Here is an 18376-nt window from a genome sequence, read left to right as displayed (position 1 = left end):
CCCCGAGAAGCCCTGCAGCGGGGGGCCCAGGGTGGTCTCTTTTCTGGTGTCTGGGTGGATGGAGAAACCGGCGACATGGCTAAGCCACAGCCAGCGGGGGGACAGCTTGTCCAGAGACCCCGCTGCGGGTCTCAGCCCGGGGCGATTCAGTGCTGCCGCCGCCTCTCTCTTCCCTGGAGGCCGAGAGGCAGCCGGGGCCCTGGAGCCAGTAGGTTGGCTCTGCCCCGCCCGCGGTGGACAGTCGGGGCCCACGCAGCTGACACCACCCTCCCCCCAACGGCGAGGCTGCAGCGGGAGCCAGCCTGTGGCCTGGCCCTGGAGTCCTGCGCGGTGAGCGGTCCCGGCCTCGCTGCTGCCTCCGGCCAGGCCCCCTCCAGCCCCCGGGCGCCTCTTCCTCTGCAGGGAGCTTCGCCCAGCCTTTGCCTGGGCTGTTCAGGCTCCAAGTCTACACATGCCCCGGGGGGGGGGGGGGGGGGGGGGCATGCCGAGCACAGGTCGCGGGGCGCCATGCAGGCTCGGTCAGCAGAGGGCGCTGGAGGCCGCCTCCGGCCCCTTGGCCAGGGCGGCTGTTCTCGCTGCGGCCGGTGGGCGCTCCGCGGTGGGGATGCTCCGCCCCCACCTGCCCCGGCTCCCCCGCCCCCGCATGGACCTTCCTGCAGCCTCCACTCCCCACCCCAACCAGCCAACTCCAGTACAGCCGCAGCCTCTCCGTGAGGTCGTGACCCCAGCGCTGGAGGGGCCTAGAGCCGAGGGTGCAGCCACCACCAGAAGCCGGCAAAAGCACGTGAAACGGATTCGACCCTGGAGCGTCCGGAAGGGCCAGCCCTGTCCACACGTGGATTTAGCCCAGGGGGGCTGGTTTAGACGTCTGACCCCAGGACTGTGTGATGACAAATCTGGGTAGTTTTAAGCCCCTGAATTTGTGGTGATGTTTTCCAACAGGAGCAGGAAACGAACCTGGTCCCCCAGCTTACACCACCCAGAAATTCCCGTCCCGGGCGGAAGTCAGGAGTGTAAGTGGCAGTGGAATCACAGAGCTGAGTGTACGAGGCATCTGTAGAGAAGGATGGGTTTGTTAACCGGACGCAGCATTCGTGCCCCAGACTCCTGCTTCAGAAGGTGCTTTCCAGCTGGTAGGAGTCGGGACAGCCGTTTGTAACGCCAGCAGCCCCAGGTGATACAGGGGGTGTGCGCTGTCCTACGGCAAAGGACAGACGGATGGACAGGCGCACGGCCCAGAGGAAGGATGGGAGGAGGCTGGGTGCTCAGCAGGAGACGGCAGATGGGACCCCCAAGAGGTCTCCCCCAGGGAAAGGGGCAAGGGCTGAGGGGTTTGGTGGGGTCACACCCCCCCTCCGGCGCCACCAGGAGCAGCGTGACTACAGGAGAGCTGGTCATTTGTCCACGTCACACGGCCACATGGTGACACAGTTACAGAGACGGGTCTGAAAAACACGCTGTGCAGTGAAAAACCAGATAAAAATATGAAATGAGCGATTCCATGTGGATACAGCTCAAAGTCAGTGCAGACAAAACTGGTGTTTAGGGGTGGTAAGACTATTAAAAAAGGCAATAAAAGTCATGAATGAGGACAGAGGGGGGCTGGGTGTGGGCACGGCTGAGGTCTCTGCAGGGGAGGCTCCTGTTTCTTCCCCTGAAGGGCACACGGAAATTCCATAAACCTGTGCTGATACTTTAGACTTATTTGGGGTGTAAATGTTCTATTTCTCCAAAAAAAAAAAAAAGTTAAAAAAAAAGAAAAGAAAGAGAAAGGACCAGCCCTCTCCCTGAGCCTGGGGTGCCACAGAGCCTGGAGAGTGTGGGGTCCGGCAGCTCTGACCCCACCACCCGCCTGCCTGGGCACCTGACTGTTCCCCATCCTGTCCTCTGAGCTGGGCCTGGGCCCTGCCCTGCACACTCGCCTGGCTGGAGCCCGCGTCCCGTCAGAATAAACCAGCTCCCGGGACAGAGACGCTGGACAGCCGGCGCAGGGCCCAGATGGAGGGCGCTGTCCCTGCCGAAGCCGCTCGGGTCCTGGGCGGGCAGCTCTGGGGCTGGGTGAGGAGCCCCTGCGTGTGCCTGTCCCCAGCTCCGGGCAGGCCCAGCTGCCCTCGAGGGTGCGGTGTCAGTGACGGGCACACAGTGAGCTCAGGCCACTGGGGTTTCTGGCTCCCGCAGCGCAGGCCCCATCCACTTGAGCTTCAGTATTTTAAACGGGCTTTTGTTTACGAGTCCCCTCTTTCCGCTTTTCGGCTAGTAATCCGCAAGCCTCCAGGGCTGCAGGGAAACCTGACTTTGAAATCCCCGCGGCCTCCCCAGTGCCCTTCCTGTGTCAGCTGAGCTGAGCGGAGGACCCTCTTTCCAGGTCAAGGGGGAGCAACGCTTCCCCGAGAGTCCAAAGGGCCACAAGAGAGGATGGAGGCCAGCAGAGGCCAGTTTCTCTCTCTGCGGCTCGGCCACCAGAAGAGACCCGTGGGTGAAGGAGCCCCCAGAAAGGACCTGGGAGAAGCCGCGTCAGGCTGTGATGAGGGTCCTGACCGCGCGGTGAGGGCCATGAGTCCCCCTCGCCCCGCTGGACAGTCGGTCCACTGTCCGGGGCCAGACGTGCTGAAGGCACCCTCCCCCAGGACAGCCTGAGGAACCACCGTCAGCCGACAGACCCTGGCTGGTCCGCGCCCTCGTGGAGCCTGGGTCTTTATGGACGAGACGCGCTGACATGAAGAGCGGATGTGAATGACTCTCATGGGGGTCACTGCTGCCAGGCCTCCCTGTGTCCTTGAGCCAGGGAGATGCAGTCGGCGGGGGGGTGGAAGCTGGAGTGAGGATGACCTGTGAACCTGCCCAGGCACCGCCCTTCAGACCCGGTGTCCATCATCTCCTGGTGCAGTTAGCGTTCCTTGTGTTGCTCAGGACTTCTGAAACGCGAGAGATCAGGTTGATGATTTCAGCTCAGGGGAGAGAGACGTCCACATCCATTGCCCACGTGTGTGGCTTTTAGAGCCAGCGATGTGCCTCTGAGATGCAGACCCTCACGTCTAGCTTGCACTGACCGCGGTGGAGGAAGATGATAACCCTTGAGGATTTGAGGCCTGGAGCAAAGCTGGTGGCTGAAGGCCTCAGGGCCACACAGTGAGGGACGCCTGTCCGAGCCCTGACTATGCCATGCAGACGCTCCAAGACCATCTCCTGTTCAGCGTGTGCCCTGCGTAAAGTGCCGCGGCTCCTTCCGTGGGGATGACACAGGCAGGGAAGGTAGAGACGTGGACAGAGAAGGGCCTGAACAAGGCTAAAGAGACACACAGTCGTGAAGTTTGGGAGCCAAGCCCTCCTCGTGGTGGTGGCCTCTCAGCAGTGGCCGAGCCGTGGCCCCCTGGCCCTCAGTGTGGACACCTGCCTCATTTTCTCTGTTTGTGTCTCTCAGCCAGGCTCTCCCTCCCCAGCTTTCTCCCTCTCCTCCCCGCTGACACTCGGAAGTGCTGACCAGCAGGCCGGCTCTGCTCCCTGAGGCTGGCGGCTGGGGACCTGGGTCTCGGTGGTTCCCCATATCACTGACAATGGACGCTTGTGCCAATGGCAGGTCTGGAGGCCACCAGCTGTGGCGCTCGGGCCGCAGGGGCGCCTGTGCAGCCGGTCCCCCGGGCAGATCTGAAGGTGCCCGCAGCCGGCGTCCCTGGGCAGCGCCCTGCGTGCCTTCTGCTCCTGGAGGACGCTCCCGCGCGAAGAGGCCTCCACCGGCTGCTTGCTTGGAGCTTCGGCGCCGCACGCTGCAACTCACACGCCGACCAGCTGAGCCCGCGGGGCAGACCCGCCCTGGACTCGGGCTTCTGCCTGTTGCTGCCGCTTGGCTTCGCTTTCAGCCAGCCAGTGGAATTCCCCGGTGCCAGTGCCCCAGCGCACCCCGGGCCCCAGCAAGGTCCGCACCTCTGGGTCGAGCGCCTCGGCTGTGCCTCGTGTGCCTGGCGTGGCTCCGTGGCCCCCTCTGTGAGTACAGCAAGCCCCCTTCGAGGCCTCGTCTGCGTTTCTTCCCGGAGCTGTGCTTTATCACCCCTCACCCAGCGCCTACATTCCTAGAAACCCCTCCCCAGCGTGCTAGCCTGTGCAGATTCTCCCAGACTCAGCTTGAAGGGTCTCCTCCCACTGCGGCCCCATGTGGGCTCCTCTGTGGAACCACAGCCAAGCAGCCGCCACCTCCATGCCGAGCAGTGGAGGGGGGGACCCCGGGAGTCCCGCGATGATAGCTGAGCCTCTGGTCCTCACGTCAGAACAGCGTTTTGATCAGACTGCTTTCCTCCAGCGCCCAGCTCAGATTAGCACTGAGGTTATGCATTCAAGGCCAAATTAAAAAATATTTACTGAGTCACTATCATTTACCTGCATGTGGTTCCGACATTTAATGAGGAAGAGCTGTGAGCCTGGTTCAGAGGAGACAAAGGGGCAGAGGCAGTCCTTTCCCTCAGTCCAGAGGGAGGACGCAGCAAAGCCCCTGTTAGATGTACTGGGATGGCTGCCAACAGCATTCTGTGGGATCCAGGGATACGGTCCTGCAGGAGCAAAGGGAGTGGCAGGCGTGGGGAGGGGCCGTCACCACATGGTGGAAGCAGGCGTCCTAGCAGGGGCTGCTGGGGGAAGGCGGGGGCTCAGGCTGGGGACCGGCATTAGTGGTGTCGGGGCCCTGCGTGCTTCCACGTTAGGAGGGGACTCTGGAGGGATGGGGGTTGGACGGAAGGGCACTGAGGGTGGGAGGCCTGGGGGACGGAGAGCAGTCTGAAGGGAGTACAGTGGCTGAGGGGGGCCAGGGTGACAGAGGAGAGGAGCCTGGGAACACAGGGGCTCCTCCTGACGTGGGGAGGGGACGAGAACAACGTGGAGCAGCGCCCAGCTTCCTGACACTGGCGTGGGGGTGATGGTGCCAGTGCCTTACTGAGCTGCCTGCTGTGTGTGGTGGTGCTGGGCATGCGCTCAGGTCCACGTGGACACACCAGGGCACTGGGCGTGGGCTCGGGTCCACGTGGACACCCCAGGGCGCTGGGCGTGGGCTCGGGTCCACGTGGACACCCCAGGGCGCTGGGCATGGGCTCGGGTCCACGTGGACACACCAGGGCGCTGGGCGTGGGCTCGGGTCCACGTGGACACCCCAGGGCACTGGGTGTGGGCTCAGGTCCACGTGGACATACCAGGGCGCTGGACGTGGGCTCGGGTCCACGTGTACACACCAGGGTGCTCGGCGTGCGCTTGGGTCCACGTGGACACACCAGGGCGCTGGGTGTGTGCTCGGGTCCATGTGGACACACAGGAGTGTGGGTGTGGTTTTGTGTCCCTCGTGGACACACTATTAGTTGTGTTGGGACCTCTGAGAAACAGCATTGGCACCTTGGGGACCGAAGGCTGCACCAGGGCTGCATGGACACTGGGCGGTGGTGGCTGGAGTGGGGAGCTCTGCCTTGAGTCCCTCCAGGCATCTTGGTGTGAGGGGACCCTGTCATGGGTGCGCAGAGCTGTGTCCTGGATCAGGGGGCCTGGTGGTGGAGGCTGGGCTGGGTGGGCCCTTGGGAGCTGGACCGGGCTCCTGGCCGGGTCCATGCTCCAGTCCTGCCCCCTCACTGGGCAGCTCCCCTGTGGGGCATATGGTCCTCTCTCACCTCCTGCTGTTCTTTCCCACTTCCGCTCTCCCCCTAGCCCTTCACAATGCTTTCTGCGCTGCCCATGTGCTGGTTCCGCAAGGCCTACCCCCCACCCCCACCCCAAGAAAACCAGAAGGTCCTGGTGCTGACATCCTGGGCCCAGCTGAGGCTCTGAGTCTGGCCCATCCCCAGACTCCCAACCCCAAAGCTGAGGGGTAGCACCTCCTTGTCTAAATGTACACCCTTTTGTTCCAAGTGGTGATACCCCAGCAAGAAGCCCTGAGGCAGGACTGATGGGCCAGGGACCCAATTCACTCTCAGCTCACAGCCATGAGAGACCCGTAAAGGCCTTGACTCTGCTCGGTGACCCTTGGGCCTGGCCCGGGGCCTGAATCGAGGTGCTCCCCTAGAGCCCACACTCCATACCCATTCCATTCCTCACATAGAGAAAGCAGACAGCTAACCTGGCCGTGCAGCCCCCCAGCAGAACCTGCAACGTAACCTGCCTCCACCCCAGGCCCTCCCCAGCTCCTGACCCTGACCTCAGAGCTTTCCAAACACCGGAAGGAATGAAATAGTATGTTTCCCATCATTGGAGTCAAGTTCTCTCCCCTCAGCCACGTGGCCCTTCAGTCAGTCTGGAATTCCCTCACCCAGCTGTCTCTAAGACTCTCAGCACGATTCTAGAGAGATTCACCCCACCCCCCGAAAACCGAATGATCTGTGGAAAATAACACATTCATAAATAACCAGTGGGTAGAAGAGAAAATCACAAGGACAATCAGAAAAGACCTTGAGACGCATGAATAAACCCCACAACACACCACAACCTCTGGGATCAGCAAAAGCTGACCAGCTTTTGCCCAGAGGGAAATTCATAGCCATAAGTTCTAGAGTCAAAACAGAAAGATCTCAGATCGGGAATCTGACTTTATACTGTAAGGAAGTGGGACAAAGAAGAGCAAACTGAATTCAAATCAGCAGAAGGAAGGGAATAATAGACACTAGAGCAGAGATAAATACAATAGAGGTGATCACTAATTAGCTGCTGATGTATGAACCGGGACAACCCTCGAATCTCTTTATGCCTCAGTTTCCTTATTTCGTAAAATAGAAACAGTCATGTTCCCTCCAATGTGTGTGAAAGTGCTGTGTAAACTAGGAGGCATTGTTAAACTTCCTTTACGCCAGACACATTTTCTGTTCTAAACAAACTGTGAATAATCGTAAAACACGTGCCTGCCCTTTGGCGTAGAGCGCAACAGAGTATGTGCTCAATAAACGTCGCCTGTTTCAAAAAAGAAAAATTAAAAAATAGAGAAAACGGATGAGATCAAAGTTGGTTCTTCAAAAAGATTGACAAAATTGGCTAACTGTTAGCTAGACTAAGAGAAAAAGAGAGAGGACTAACACAGTCCTGGAAGTCCTAGCCAGAGCGATTAGGCAAGAAAAGAAAGAAAAGCACTCACATTGGAAACAAAGAAGTAATACTCCCTCCATGCAGATGACATGAGGTAGTTAAGACCCCAAAGTGTCCACGGAAAGTTGCTGGAGCTAGTAAGCAATTTCAGCCAAGTTGCAGGACACAAGATCAACACAAGGAATCAGTTGTATTTCTGTACATACGCAGTGAACAGCCTGAATATAAAGCTAAGGAAACAATCCCATTTACAATAGCATAAAAAATACTTAGGGAAAAATTCGACCACGGAGCACACGATATGTGCCCTGAAAACCGTAAAACATTCCCGGGAGGAATTAAAGAAGAATGGAAAGACATCCTGCGTTCAGATTGGATGCTGCTACTAATGTTAAAATGGTAACACATCTTAACGTGCTCTCCAGATTCAATGCAATCTCTATCCGAAGTCCAGTGGCCGTTTTTGCAGAAATGGAGAAAACTATTTTAATATTTGTGTGGGATTTCGCAACTGTTTTCTTTTTATTTCTCAGTGGAAAACTGCAGAGCTGGGCTGGGAGGACACAGGGTCTCTGGCCACTGCCCGTGCCGCCCAGCCCTCCCCGAGGGTCCAGCAAGACATGGTGCGCTCTGTTCTGACAGCTTACGCAGCATGCCCTGGCAGCACGTGGCCTTTTGGGGCGCTTCCCTCTCAGGGAGTCCCAGGAGCTAAATTCCTGTTGCTGTTGGTAAAGCCCAGGTGACTTTCCAGTCTTGGGAGTGGGGTCAAGGATGCAGGAAAAGGACGCCTGTTGCGGGGCCGGTTGGAAGATCCCCACTGATGAGGGGGCTTCCGGTTGAGGAGGCTGAGGGCAGAGGCTGCAGGGCCTGGAGCGTGGAGGGCAGAATGTGAGCCCTGGGGGCCTGGGACGAAAGTCTCTGGTCCCTGACGGCTCCCCCCAGCCTTTGGGGTCCCCACGATCAGCCTCTGGTCTCTCTGGAGAAGGCCCAGGCCCATCACATTCGCCGCCAGCCCCCGGCCAGGCCGGGCCGAGAGAGCAGACTGTGCTGGTGATGGGGGGAGCCGGAAGCAGACGCCCCCGCCCTCCGACATCTGCACCCGTGGCGGGTGTGCGTGCCGGGACGGGGTGGCGACGGGCAGGCTGGTAACCGAGGGAGCTACTGGGGTCACAGCGCTACGTGGATGCCCCAGTGTCAAGGCCCTTCGTACTAAAGGAAATGGACGCTGGGGCGGGGGTGTGGCAGTGGCGTCCGGCCAGCACCAGAAGCGGCCAGCTTCCCCCAGTGACCTGCGGGTGTGACAGCGCGGCTGGGGCAGTCCCCACCCCAGGCCCCAGGTCACGGAGCCCCACGGTGTTGGGCGCCCAGCCGGGTCACGTGCATTTTGAAGCTGTCAGAGAAAAACAGAGCGAGCTCCACAGCTCCACCCCAGTCTTCAAGCAACCAGGCAGCGCTTCAATCAATTTCAGACCCGCAAATGCATTTTGAGAGTGATTTTTAAACCCAGGGGACCTGGGGCCTCCCTGGCAGGAGACGAGATGATGAAATCCCGCTTCCCTGGCCCAAGTCACTGTGAAAGCGCCACTGCCCCTGGTTGCCACATGGCAACGCGTCTGCTCCACCTGAAAATCAAATAGTGTCGGAAGCCTGGGGGCGGGGACGGGGTGGTGTTGCGGGGGTCGCTATCCACTTAAATACCACAGGGCGCTTTTTAATCTGCCTCAGAATGGCCGCTCTGCCGGGCTGTGGGCTTACTGAGCGCTGGTCCACGTCCCTCCAAGTGCAAAGCCAGACAGAGCTCGGTCCGAGGGGCCGGGTGTCCCTGGTGCCCCCCGCATGGGCCGCAACCTCACAGCGGCAGCAGCTGCCTTTCCCAGGGACCACCTGGTTGGGATCGTCTCAGGAATCCCAGGCAAAAGGCTCCCAAACGCCAAGGGTCCCCCTCCCCGCCCCCAGCCCCAGTGTCCAGGGCGACCTCTGGCCGAGCTGCACATCACCACCAGCGGGCACCCTGGGGGAGCTCGGTGGGCAGCCAAGGCTTATGCTCTCCGAGCTCAGGTGACGTCCTGGAGATGGTGGCAGCCGGATGGCTTTGGGCAGCTGGTGCCCAGGCTCAGGGCCACGTAGGCCGATCTGAGCCTGGCTCTTGCCGACGGCTGATTTGGGTTCAGTCTTGGCTCAGAAAATTGAAGGTCAGAGCCCAGCAAAACCCTGATTGCCACAGATGGCTGCCCAGTGCTGGGGCAGGTGCGTCCTTGCCTAAAGGAGCCGAGATCGCTCCTTGGCGTGAAGTGAGATGCACTCCTGCTGTGGCCCCGGCAGGCTGGTGCCACAGCGTCTCCCTGGCTCAGATGCCGGCAGGGGGTCTGGGGCTCCCATCGGCCCCAGGCCTGCTCCGACCACGTCCACCTCGAGCCTGCGCGGCCCAAGGAGGCATTGGGGACAACGGGCTGGCGGGGGCCTCCGAACCTGTGGCCGAGCCTCGCGGTCACCTTGAGACCAGGCCCCCCCTTAGCTCTCTGAGACCCGTGAATAGACCAAAGCCCAGACCAGGCTGCGGACCCGCCACGGAGCCATCCCTCCCCATGCCCACCCAGCATGGTGCCGGGGTTCTCCCCGCGGGAACTCAGCGGTACCAGAGGGCAGTCACCCCGCACCAGAGCCCCACCCTGCCCCTGGCCACCTGTGCCACTGGATCATCCTCAGGCCCCAAGAGCCCCAGAGGGAGGTCCAGGGCCGGGGTCTCCTGGAGCCTGGCGGGGGGGCGGCCAGGTGCACTCAGTACCTGAGCAGGGGCTGCCTGGGGTGCGGTGGCTGGTCTGCCCCCGGGCACAGCGGGGCCTTCCTGGTCACCTGCTTGTAGATGTTCCTGGCGGCAACTCCGATCCACAGCATGGTGGAGAGTGTGGAGTAGTGCAGCACGATGCCCACCTGGGGGGGGGAGAGCGAGTGAGCCAGCCATCCCCAGCTCTGCCTCCGCCAGCGCACGTTCCCCCGAGTCCGAGCCCCTCCCCCTTGCATCCTCAGGAGGTGGTGACAGGAAGTGGGACTGGCAGGGGGCACTGGGGTCCTCGGGGCAGATGCCACCCTTCACAGGGGCTGGAGCTCAAGGGAGCCACGTGGGCTGCCAGGACCCTTGAACGGTCAGCATGGCCGTCCTGCAGAGAGGTGTGTGAACGACACCCTGGGCACGGTCCTAGTGGCGAGCACAGCCTCCCGCACGTGGGCCGGGTGCACACGTCTGTGTGGTTGGCATGGCTCAGCCCCACTGGCGCCCACCAAAGGAAGGGAGGGGCGACGGCGCAGCGGGGTCTCCCGGGATTCGGTGTTTGCGGCTCGCGGGTGAGATACAGCGCTTGGGGTCAGAGGCTGAAGTGCACTCCCTGCCAGTCGGAGTCGCTCATTACTGTGGCAATAATCTGCCTTAGCTGATTACGTATTCCACACCCCGTCATCTCCATCCGCTTCTGTAAAATGAGTTGCCTTTGAAGTAATAACCTGACATTTCGCAATGACAAGTAAAACATCGCTGTAATTGTAAGGATGTCAACGTTTAAGGAACACAGCGATTCTGGGAATAAAGGTAACGTCGCACCATTATAACGATTTATCAACTCCAGGGTTCAGCCTTTACTTATGAGAAGGCTCCGTGATAATGGTGAGAACGCCGTGGGGTGGTGGGAAACTCCCCGGGCTGTGTTTACGGTTTCAGGTGGCTCCCTGCAGGGGGGAGAGCCCAGCCTTTCCCTCCGCCTGGCTTGGGCCTCGTGGTGGGGCCGTGTGCGCCTGGGGCCTTGAGCTCACGGCCTCACCCCAGCCTGGCTGAGAGGAGGAAGCATGAGGACCTGAGGGGCTAGAACTCCCTGCACCAGAAACAGGAGGAAAGGGGACCACGTGGGCCTGGCCCTCGACTGCAGGACAGCAGAGTGGCTCTCATCACGTGTGAGTAGAAACAGTCAGAGACACGTCCTTAGAAGGAACGCCACCCTCGGCCTCTGGAGCTGGTCCCAGGCCGGTAAGAGGACCCGGAACCCAGAGTGGGGGCAGGGAGGCAGCAGAGCCAGGTCTGCCCTTCACCCGTCTGCCCCGAGCGTCGCCTGGACTGTGAAAGTTTGTGGGTGATGAGAAGGTGTAAACGGCAGGACTCCGTCTGCCAGACACCAGCTTCAGGCTGGACGCATGGAGCGGTCGCAGGGTCGTTACCCTGGCGTCCAGACGGCCCCTCTGCCATGCGGGCCGCCGCCCGTGCTTCCGGACCCAGGGCTGGTGCGGATGCACAGGGATTAGCGGGGCCCGCAGCGGCCGCCCGTGCCCATGATGTCAGGGAGCCCTTCAGTGAGGCTCGCAGCCATGGTTTTGTCGCCATAACAACCGTCTGTTCCCTCCAGCCATCCTGAGCCACTCTCGTTCCTCATGTCTCTCTAACACATTTCCCTGTGACACCTGGATGAGGAGGGTTGGCTGCAGGGTCTGTGTCAGGCCTCGGGTGGTGGTGAGCTGTTGCTGTTGCGGTGCGGGCAGGCTGGCCGCCGGCCGGAGCAAATCCACATTTATGCTAATGACTCGGCTTGTGTGATCACGGAGGCTGAGACCCAGAATTTGCAGCTGGCGGGACAGCCGACTGTGCGGTTTCGGTCTGAGCCCGGATCCAAAGGAGAGAGACTGAGGTCCCAGCCCCAGGACACGCAGGGGTCTCTCTTACTCAGACTTTTCTTCTGTCCAGGCCCCCGTGGAGTGGATGAGGCCAGTGTTGGGGAGGACAGTCTGCTTTCCTCGGGCCACGGCTCGAATGTTCACCTCACGCAGAAACACGCTCACAGTTGCGCGCAGAAAGAGGTTTGACCAAAAAGATGTTTGCACCATGGCTGGTCGGCTCGACACAGGATGTCAGCCTTCACACCTTCCAACCGTCCTGGTCCTGGGCCATGTCCCCTGGGCTCTCTCTCCTCCAGCGAGCGGCGGCCCCATGGCTGTGGCCACCCAGCCCCGCACCTGCTCTCTCTCCTCTGGGCGCTCGGTGGGTGACATTCAGCCCGTGTGTAGCTGGCCGTCCTGCTGGAATCTTGTTCTCACTGCCCCAGACCTGGCCTACGGCTCGTCTGTGAGAGAAAGCAAGTTCCTGATCCCTTCTGGAAACGTGGTTGGGAAGCCAGGCCAGCATGGACTCCAGAACCGAGGTTGCTCCCCGACAGGGCCATGAGGTTGTCACTACGAGGGGACCGAGCGTGTCTCACGCCAGCAGGACCTCTGCAGATCCTGCCTCTCCAGACCCCCCAGGCCTGTCCGCCCCCATCCACCACACACTTCGGGGTCCACCCGACTGCACCGGCCAGGCCCCGGCTGCCACAAGGACGCCTGGCCCCCAGAGCCTCTGTCTGGGCTGGCAGTCTTGGGGTGGGCTCCCGGTTGGGGGAGGTGGGGCTCCCAGGCCTGTAAGGGCCGTGATGACCTGAGGGGCTGGCTGCACCGCCAGGTCCCAGGGCTCCCGCTGCAGGGTCCCGGCGTGCGGAGCGTTGGTGGCAAAGTGTGGAATGAAGATCGCAATGCATATCTGCTTCCAGACGGCGCCACGTCTCAGCAGGTGTTCGCAGCGGACGGTAAACTGGATTTCCCGGGGCTCTCCCAGGGGGTGTTTCCACGCTATCAAGAGGCTTCCGGAAGCGTGTCTCCCCCTCTGCGTGGTTTTCAGGGACGTGCTGGTGACTTTTCTGCTGGGGTCCAGGAACAGGTGGCAGAATTGGCTTCCCAATGGGATGGTTGGCCTTAACATGGATTTGCAGAAAAGTGATCTCTCTTCTGTATAGAGGAGCGTGGGGAGACTGGGCCACAGGGCCCCCGGGTCCTGTCTCATGGGTCTGGCACCCTGTTTGCAGGGGGGAGGGCATCGGGGGGGAGCTCACAGCCTGCCTCCTCCCCAAGGATCGGGGGGGGGAGCTCGCAGCCTGACTCCTCCCCCAGGTGCCCCTGTGGGAGCAGCCTCTTGCCCCTGACACCCAGGAGCCTCCCAGCTGCCACCGTCTGTGCAGGAGGACGAGTCATTTTCCGTGTGGACAGGGGGCGTGGAGGCCAGGTAACTGGGCTGCAGCAGCCCTCACGGCTGTCAATAAACTGTTGTTGAATTCACACAACCAAGGCTGCGAGGGGTGCGTGTGACGTCCCGGTGGGTGCCGGCAGAGACGCTCCCTCCACGTGGTCCAAGCAGATGGACACACACCAAATGAGTCCTTGGTGAGATGCCCTGTGGTCCATGCGGAAGCCCCACCTGGCCCCCGCCTGGGTGCTGGAGGGCACTGTCCACTGGGCTGAGCTGAGGCCAGGAGTAGGCGGGCTGGTGAGAGGCTGGAGGGGGAGAGCACGAGGGGCCTCGATGTCCAGTTGCAAAGGCACCTGGGCCTTCCGTCCTTGACTCACAGTTGACGGAAGGGCCTCTTTCTGGGCTCTGTCAGGACCGGAGGGTAGTTCGTACTACCCGCCCTGCCTTCTTTTGGCCACGCTGCATGGCAGGTGGGATCTTAGTTCCCCGACCAGGGATCAAACCTGGGCCCCCTGCAGTGGAAGTGCGGAGTCTTAACCACTGGACCGCCAGGGAAGTCCCTTTCCCCCCTTTTAAGGAAGGTCAGGCGGGGCTGTGGGGTGGGAAGAAGACCCCTCTGTGTCTTCTCTGTGCTCCCCTTTCACCTGAGAGGGCCAGACCTCCCCAGCACAAGACCGCCGAGTCCCACTTGGAGGGTTGGGACCGCGTGTCTCTTCCACGGCCCTGAATCCCCAGCGACCCACCAGCAATGGCGCTCTCTCACCTACATCCATGGACTCTTACCTGGGCCGAGGGAGCAGGGGGTCCCACCCCTGTGCTCCTACCCCACCTGTCTCTGCAGGAGAGGCAGTTCGCGTCCCTGTTTCTGTGATGGGCCCTGGACTATGAATGTCTCATTAACATGTCACCATAGGCCTTGGAGAAAACTGGTCCGATTGGAAAATAAACTAAATGACATGATCAAATGCTGAGCAAATCGGTCAGACTCACGCGGGAGAGGTGTAGACACACTGGATGCTTAACTGTCCCCTTCACGAGAAGCCTGAGCAAGCACTTGAATGTGGTTTCATACACAAGACGGTTATCACGAATTTCCCCTTTGGGAGGAGAGTCGACAAACACTTCAGAGTTTGTAGCAAAATGAAGACCCAACAGCACTCACCGCCTGGCACAGGATAGGGTACGTGGTGCGGTTGATGCCACCAGCAAACACGGAGAAGGTCAGGGCCGCGTGGAAGCAGAAGTTCAGGAGCGTGTGCCGGCCTTTCCGGCTGATCCGGATGGCGCTGCAGGAACGGAGATTTCAGGTCAGGAACTGGCCTCTCAGGGCAGAGCGTAGAAGTGAACCCTTTTCTCTAAATGCCACGTCCCGTCCACGCGGGGAATGGGCTGAAGACCTCAGAGCAGGACGAAGACGGGCAGGGAAAAGCACACCAGAGAGACCAGGTCGGGGAAAGATGGATGGACACGCTGAATCCACCTTAGCATGTGGCCTTGGGTGGTTTGTTGGAAAATTGCCCTGGAATACTGTGACTGGGAGGTCTCTGGTCATTGGACAGACGAGGACCTTGAGGCCCTGGGACGCTATGATTTGTCCAATGTCCCAGAGGGAGGATGGGGAAGAAACCCAGTCCCACCTCCTGGTTCCCCAGACAGAGTTCTTCCCTCTCTGAGCAGAGGCTGTACCTTAGGAGGAGGCTGTGATTGACTGTCTCTGACATGATCCCCTGTAGCCGGACCTGTACCTGGATAGGACGCTGCCTGTGGCTGTGAACATACCCATGACCAGTCCCCAGCCCTGGCGATGGACAAAATGAAATTTCTTAGCCTATGCCTGCAGCTGTGATTATGACCACAGCTTCTCTGTGGCCTTGAACACACCCAGGCCTCTACCTATGACCATGGCCTTGGACACGCTCAAGCCTCTACCTGTGACCCTGGCCTTGGACATGCCCAAGCCTCTACCTATGACCCTGGCCTTGGACACACCCAAGCCTCTTCCCCTGACCCTGGCCTTGGACACGCCCAAGCCTCTACCTATGACCCTGGCCTTGGACACGCCCAAGCCTCTACCTATGACCCTGGCCTTGGACACGCCCAAGCCTCTTCCCATGACCGTGGTTATGACTGTGGCCTGGGCTTTGCCCATGACTTTGATTGTGGACTTGACCCTGATGGTGGCCGGGACCCCTCCTCACATTACCCAGCGCATCTTCAAGTGATGCCCAGCCCCTCCAGGCAGACGTGGCCAGGAAACCAGCTCTGTAGGAAACCAGCTGGACTCCCCTGTAGATGAAAAGCAGAGGGCAAGGCTGCTCGAAGTTTCTGCAGCTACTCTAACTTCCTCAGGCCATGGGCTGTAGGGGTCCCCGAACGGACACGGTGCCATTGGAGAAAGAGCGCGTGTCACCTGAATTGATGAGCACGGGGGGGCCCGGGGTGGAAGGCAAGGGTGTCGCCCAGCACTTGGCCACCCTCGGCTGCCAGCACCGTCTGGGCACTGGGCAGCCTCAAGCTGGCCGGCTGCCTGTGAAGCACCTTCCTGGACTCCTTGCTACGTGAGGGCAGGAGAGAGCTTGCCCTCGAAGGCGAGGGGCAGAGCGGGCCTTACCTCTGGTGCACGACGTAGGTGATGGCGGAGGCCAGCAGACACAGCAGCATGACGGCAGTGCAGGCGTATACCACGGGGTGCAGGAACTCCCCTGGGGACTGGGGCAGGGACAGGACAGTCCTCAAATCCTGGAAAGGACACAGAGCACACCCGTGTGACCAAGGTGGCCGGGCTGTCCCCAGGCTCAGCCTCCGCCCGGCGAGGGGCTGGAAGCATTTCCTGGATCGGGTGGAGGTTCACAGGTCTCAGCAGAAATGGTCGGCCTGGGGCAGGGGAAGGTCCCCAACCTGTGGAGTGCTCAGGGCAGGCGGCGTGTGGCCTCGTGGGCCCCCCACCAGCTGCGGGCGCCTCTGGGGGCTCTGACGGCCAGCTCCCTGAGGGCAGCCTCCTGCTGTGCTGCCTGTTGGCCTCCAGACTCCTCGCCCTCCCGGGGGGCTGGTGGACCACCCGGCTCCTGCTTCTGTCAAATGCCCTTGTATGACGGCACACTTGCCCCCATGAGGCTCGTGTCAGATTACCCCCAAGTCCACTCCGGGCCTCACACCCACTGCAATGCTGCTTTGAGTGGTCTCCCAGGAGAATTTGTATCATTTCAGTAAGTCTGCCCAGAGGTGACTCAGGTCAGTGGGGGAAGAGCAGCAGGTGTGAACAGGCTCGAGAACCCCAGGTGTACAACCTTCACTGTTTGTCACAGCCCAGGTAAAGGGCTGAAGGTCAGGGTTCAAAGGATATCCATTTTCCCTGGAGGATGTAACACTGAGGGCAGAATGCCCCGGCTGGACATTCAGAGCTGAGGGAGGTTCTGTCTTTTTATTCACCAGGTAAGCGAGGCTTGCTGCGTCAGGCGCTGGGGCTCTGAGGCCAACCCCCGACACAGCGCCACAAGTGCCCTGCGTCGGAGCTGCGTTCCCAGGGCGAGGCCGGGCACACCCGCCAGGGGCACCCCCAGGGCCGGTGGAGGACCCAGAGGGGCTTGGGGCACACCAGGCTGGGAGGTAGGGGCTAGAGCCTACGGCACCCCCCTCTGACCTCCGACCCTCTGCCCGCACCGAGCCCTGCTCTGGACGCTTCGTGTGGTACAAGTCGTCGAGTCACACGAGAAACCCGCTGTGGACTGAGCTGTCCCCACCATCCGGAGGGGATGGCTTTTAGGGATGTGGCTCAGGTAGGGTAGGGTTCTCGGGTGGTCCTGACCAAAGGGACCAGAGTCCCTGTAAGAAGGGGCCGGCACCAGCACACGGCGGGAGGGGCCCTCTACCCAGCAAGGAGAGGCCTCAGGAGAAGCCAACCTGCAGGCGCCTGGACCTTGGACGTCCAGCCTCCTGCTCTGTGGGACTTTGTCACGGCCGCCCCAGGGGACAAGCTGAGCCGGGCTCTGGTTCCCACTGCTCAGGTCAGAGGGTGGAGCCCTTGCTCGATGCCCCAGCTTGAATGCCCTACTCTGCTCCCACGGCCCTGGGGGACACGCTGGGCTCTGGGGAGCAGGCTGGGGTCAGTGCCCACAGGCTGAGCTGGGCCTGTGGAGGGCTGCCTGGTGTCCCTGTGGGACCACCTGAGCTGCTCCTGCTGTGACCACGGGGCTGGTGGTCAGAGCTAGGGGTCTGCCGTCGTGCTGGTCCCATTCCCGCAGACCACAGGGGCGTCCATGGCAGACGCCCCCGCCCCAGGCCCAGAGCAGCTCCAACTGGTGCCTCCCTGGGCTGTGAGGACAGCAGAGGTGGCTGGCGGCTCCTCCAGGATGGAGTCGTGGGGAGCAGAGAGGCACCCCGAGAAGGCCTTGGCCTGTCACGGCGGGAGTCAGGAAGCCAGCGCGTCCGGGCTCAGGTGGCTTCTCTCCTCGTGGACATTCCTGGAGGCCCGGCCAGCCAGAGGACGTGCTCAGAGGAGCCACCCTGGGCCCAGCTGGGGCCTCTGCACCCCGACTTTGCTCCGACTCAGGGACTTTGGTGAGGAGGTCGCTGTTGTCATGGCAACAGCTAATTGAATTTGGTCACCCGGGAAGAGGCACTGAGTGACCTGGATGCCAAGGGGGCCTCAGCGTCTGGCTGCCCAGGGGCCCCGCTGCCCAGGGAAGCCAGAAATAGCGCCCTGCCCAGAAGAAGCAGGCGGTCAGGGAAGGGCGCCGTGCTGCTTGGCAGACTGCAGGCCGGACACCGCGGCTGCCCTCGTGCTGCAGTCCTGACCGTCCACGGGCCAGGAAGCCTGAAGCGCGGGTGTAGACGTGCACGGAACACCAACAGCTCCCGTCTGGACACCCAGGCTGTCAGCAGGAGGCACGTTGCACCCACAGCCCAAATCCACGGAATCACGAGCTCAGGAGGAAAGGCAGCCAACGGACGCCAGCCTCGAGGTGACTGGGACGCAGAGGCTGCACGTCCCCAGGGGAGACCTGGAGGCCCCGCCCACTCAAGATGCCTGGGAAGGCTCGGCACAGGGGAGGGTCTGTGGCCAGATCCTGGCAGGGCTCCCACCACACCCAGGGGAGCACGAAGGCTGCTGGGCCCTCTGTCCTGCAGCCAGGAGCCTCCATCTGGGCGAGGATGGGCCTCTGTGACGAGGGGCAGGATGGTCTCCTGGTGGAGAATAGATGTTTCACGAGAGAGAGAGAGCAGCCTGCCGTTCTTGCTTCCCGGGGGCGTCCAGCTCCCACTAGCGTCCCGCCTGCCAGGGGCCCTAGCGTCCTGCCTCCC

General features: G+C 61.3%; 1 protein-coding gene across 1 annotated transcript in view; it reads right to left on the bottom strand.

Annotated features, from left to right (window-relative positions):
* The window catches only part of ADGRA1 (adhesion G protein-coupled receptor A1), a 33443-nt gene that overhangs the window by 8270 nt on the left and 6797 nt on the right, over positions 1-18376 (bottom strand). The window contains exons 3-5 of the mRNA XM_027113031.1: positions 15687-15814; positions 14238-14361; positions 9827-9972 (exon numbers count right to left, since the gene is read on the bottom strand). Of these exons, the coding sequence (XP_026968832.1) occupies positions 9827-9972; positions 14238-14361; positions 15687-15814 (398 nt within the window). The remainder of the gene's footprint in view (positions 1-9826; positions 9973-14237; positions 14362-15686; positions 15815-18376) is intronic.

This window comes from Aethalodelphis obliquidens, unplaced genomic scaffold (assembly GCF_003676395.1).
Source record: "Aethalodelphis obliquidens isolate GAN/ISIS:26980383/991018 unplaced genomic scaffold, ASM367639v1 scaffold11, whole genome shotgun sequence".
Taxonomy (NCBI): Eukaryota; Metazoa; Chordata; class Mammalia; order Artiodactyla; family Delphinidae; genus Aethalodelphis; species Aethalodelphis obliquidens.
This window is presented reverse-complemented; position numbering and strand designations above follow the sequence as displayed.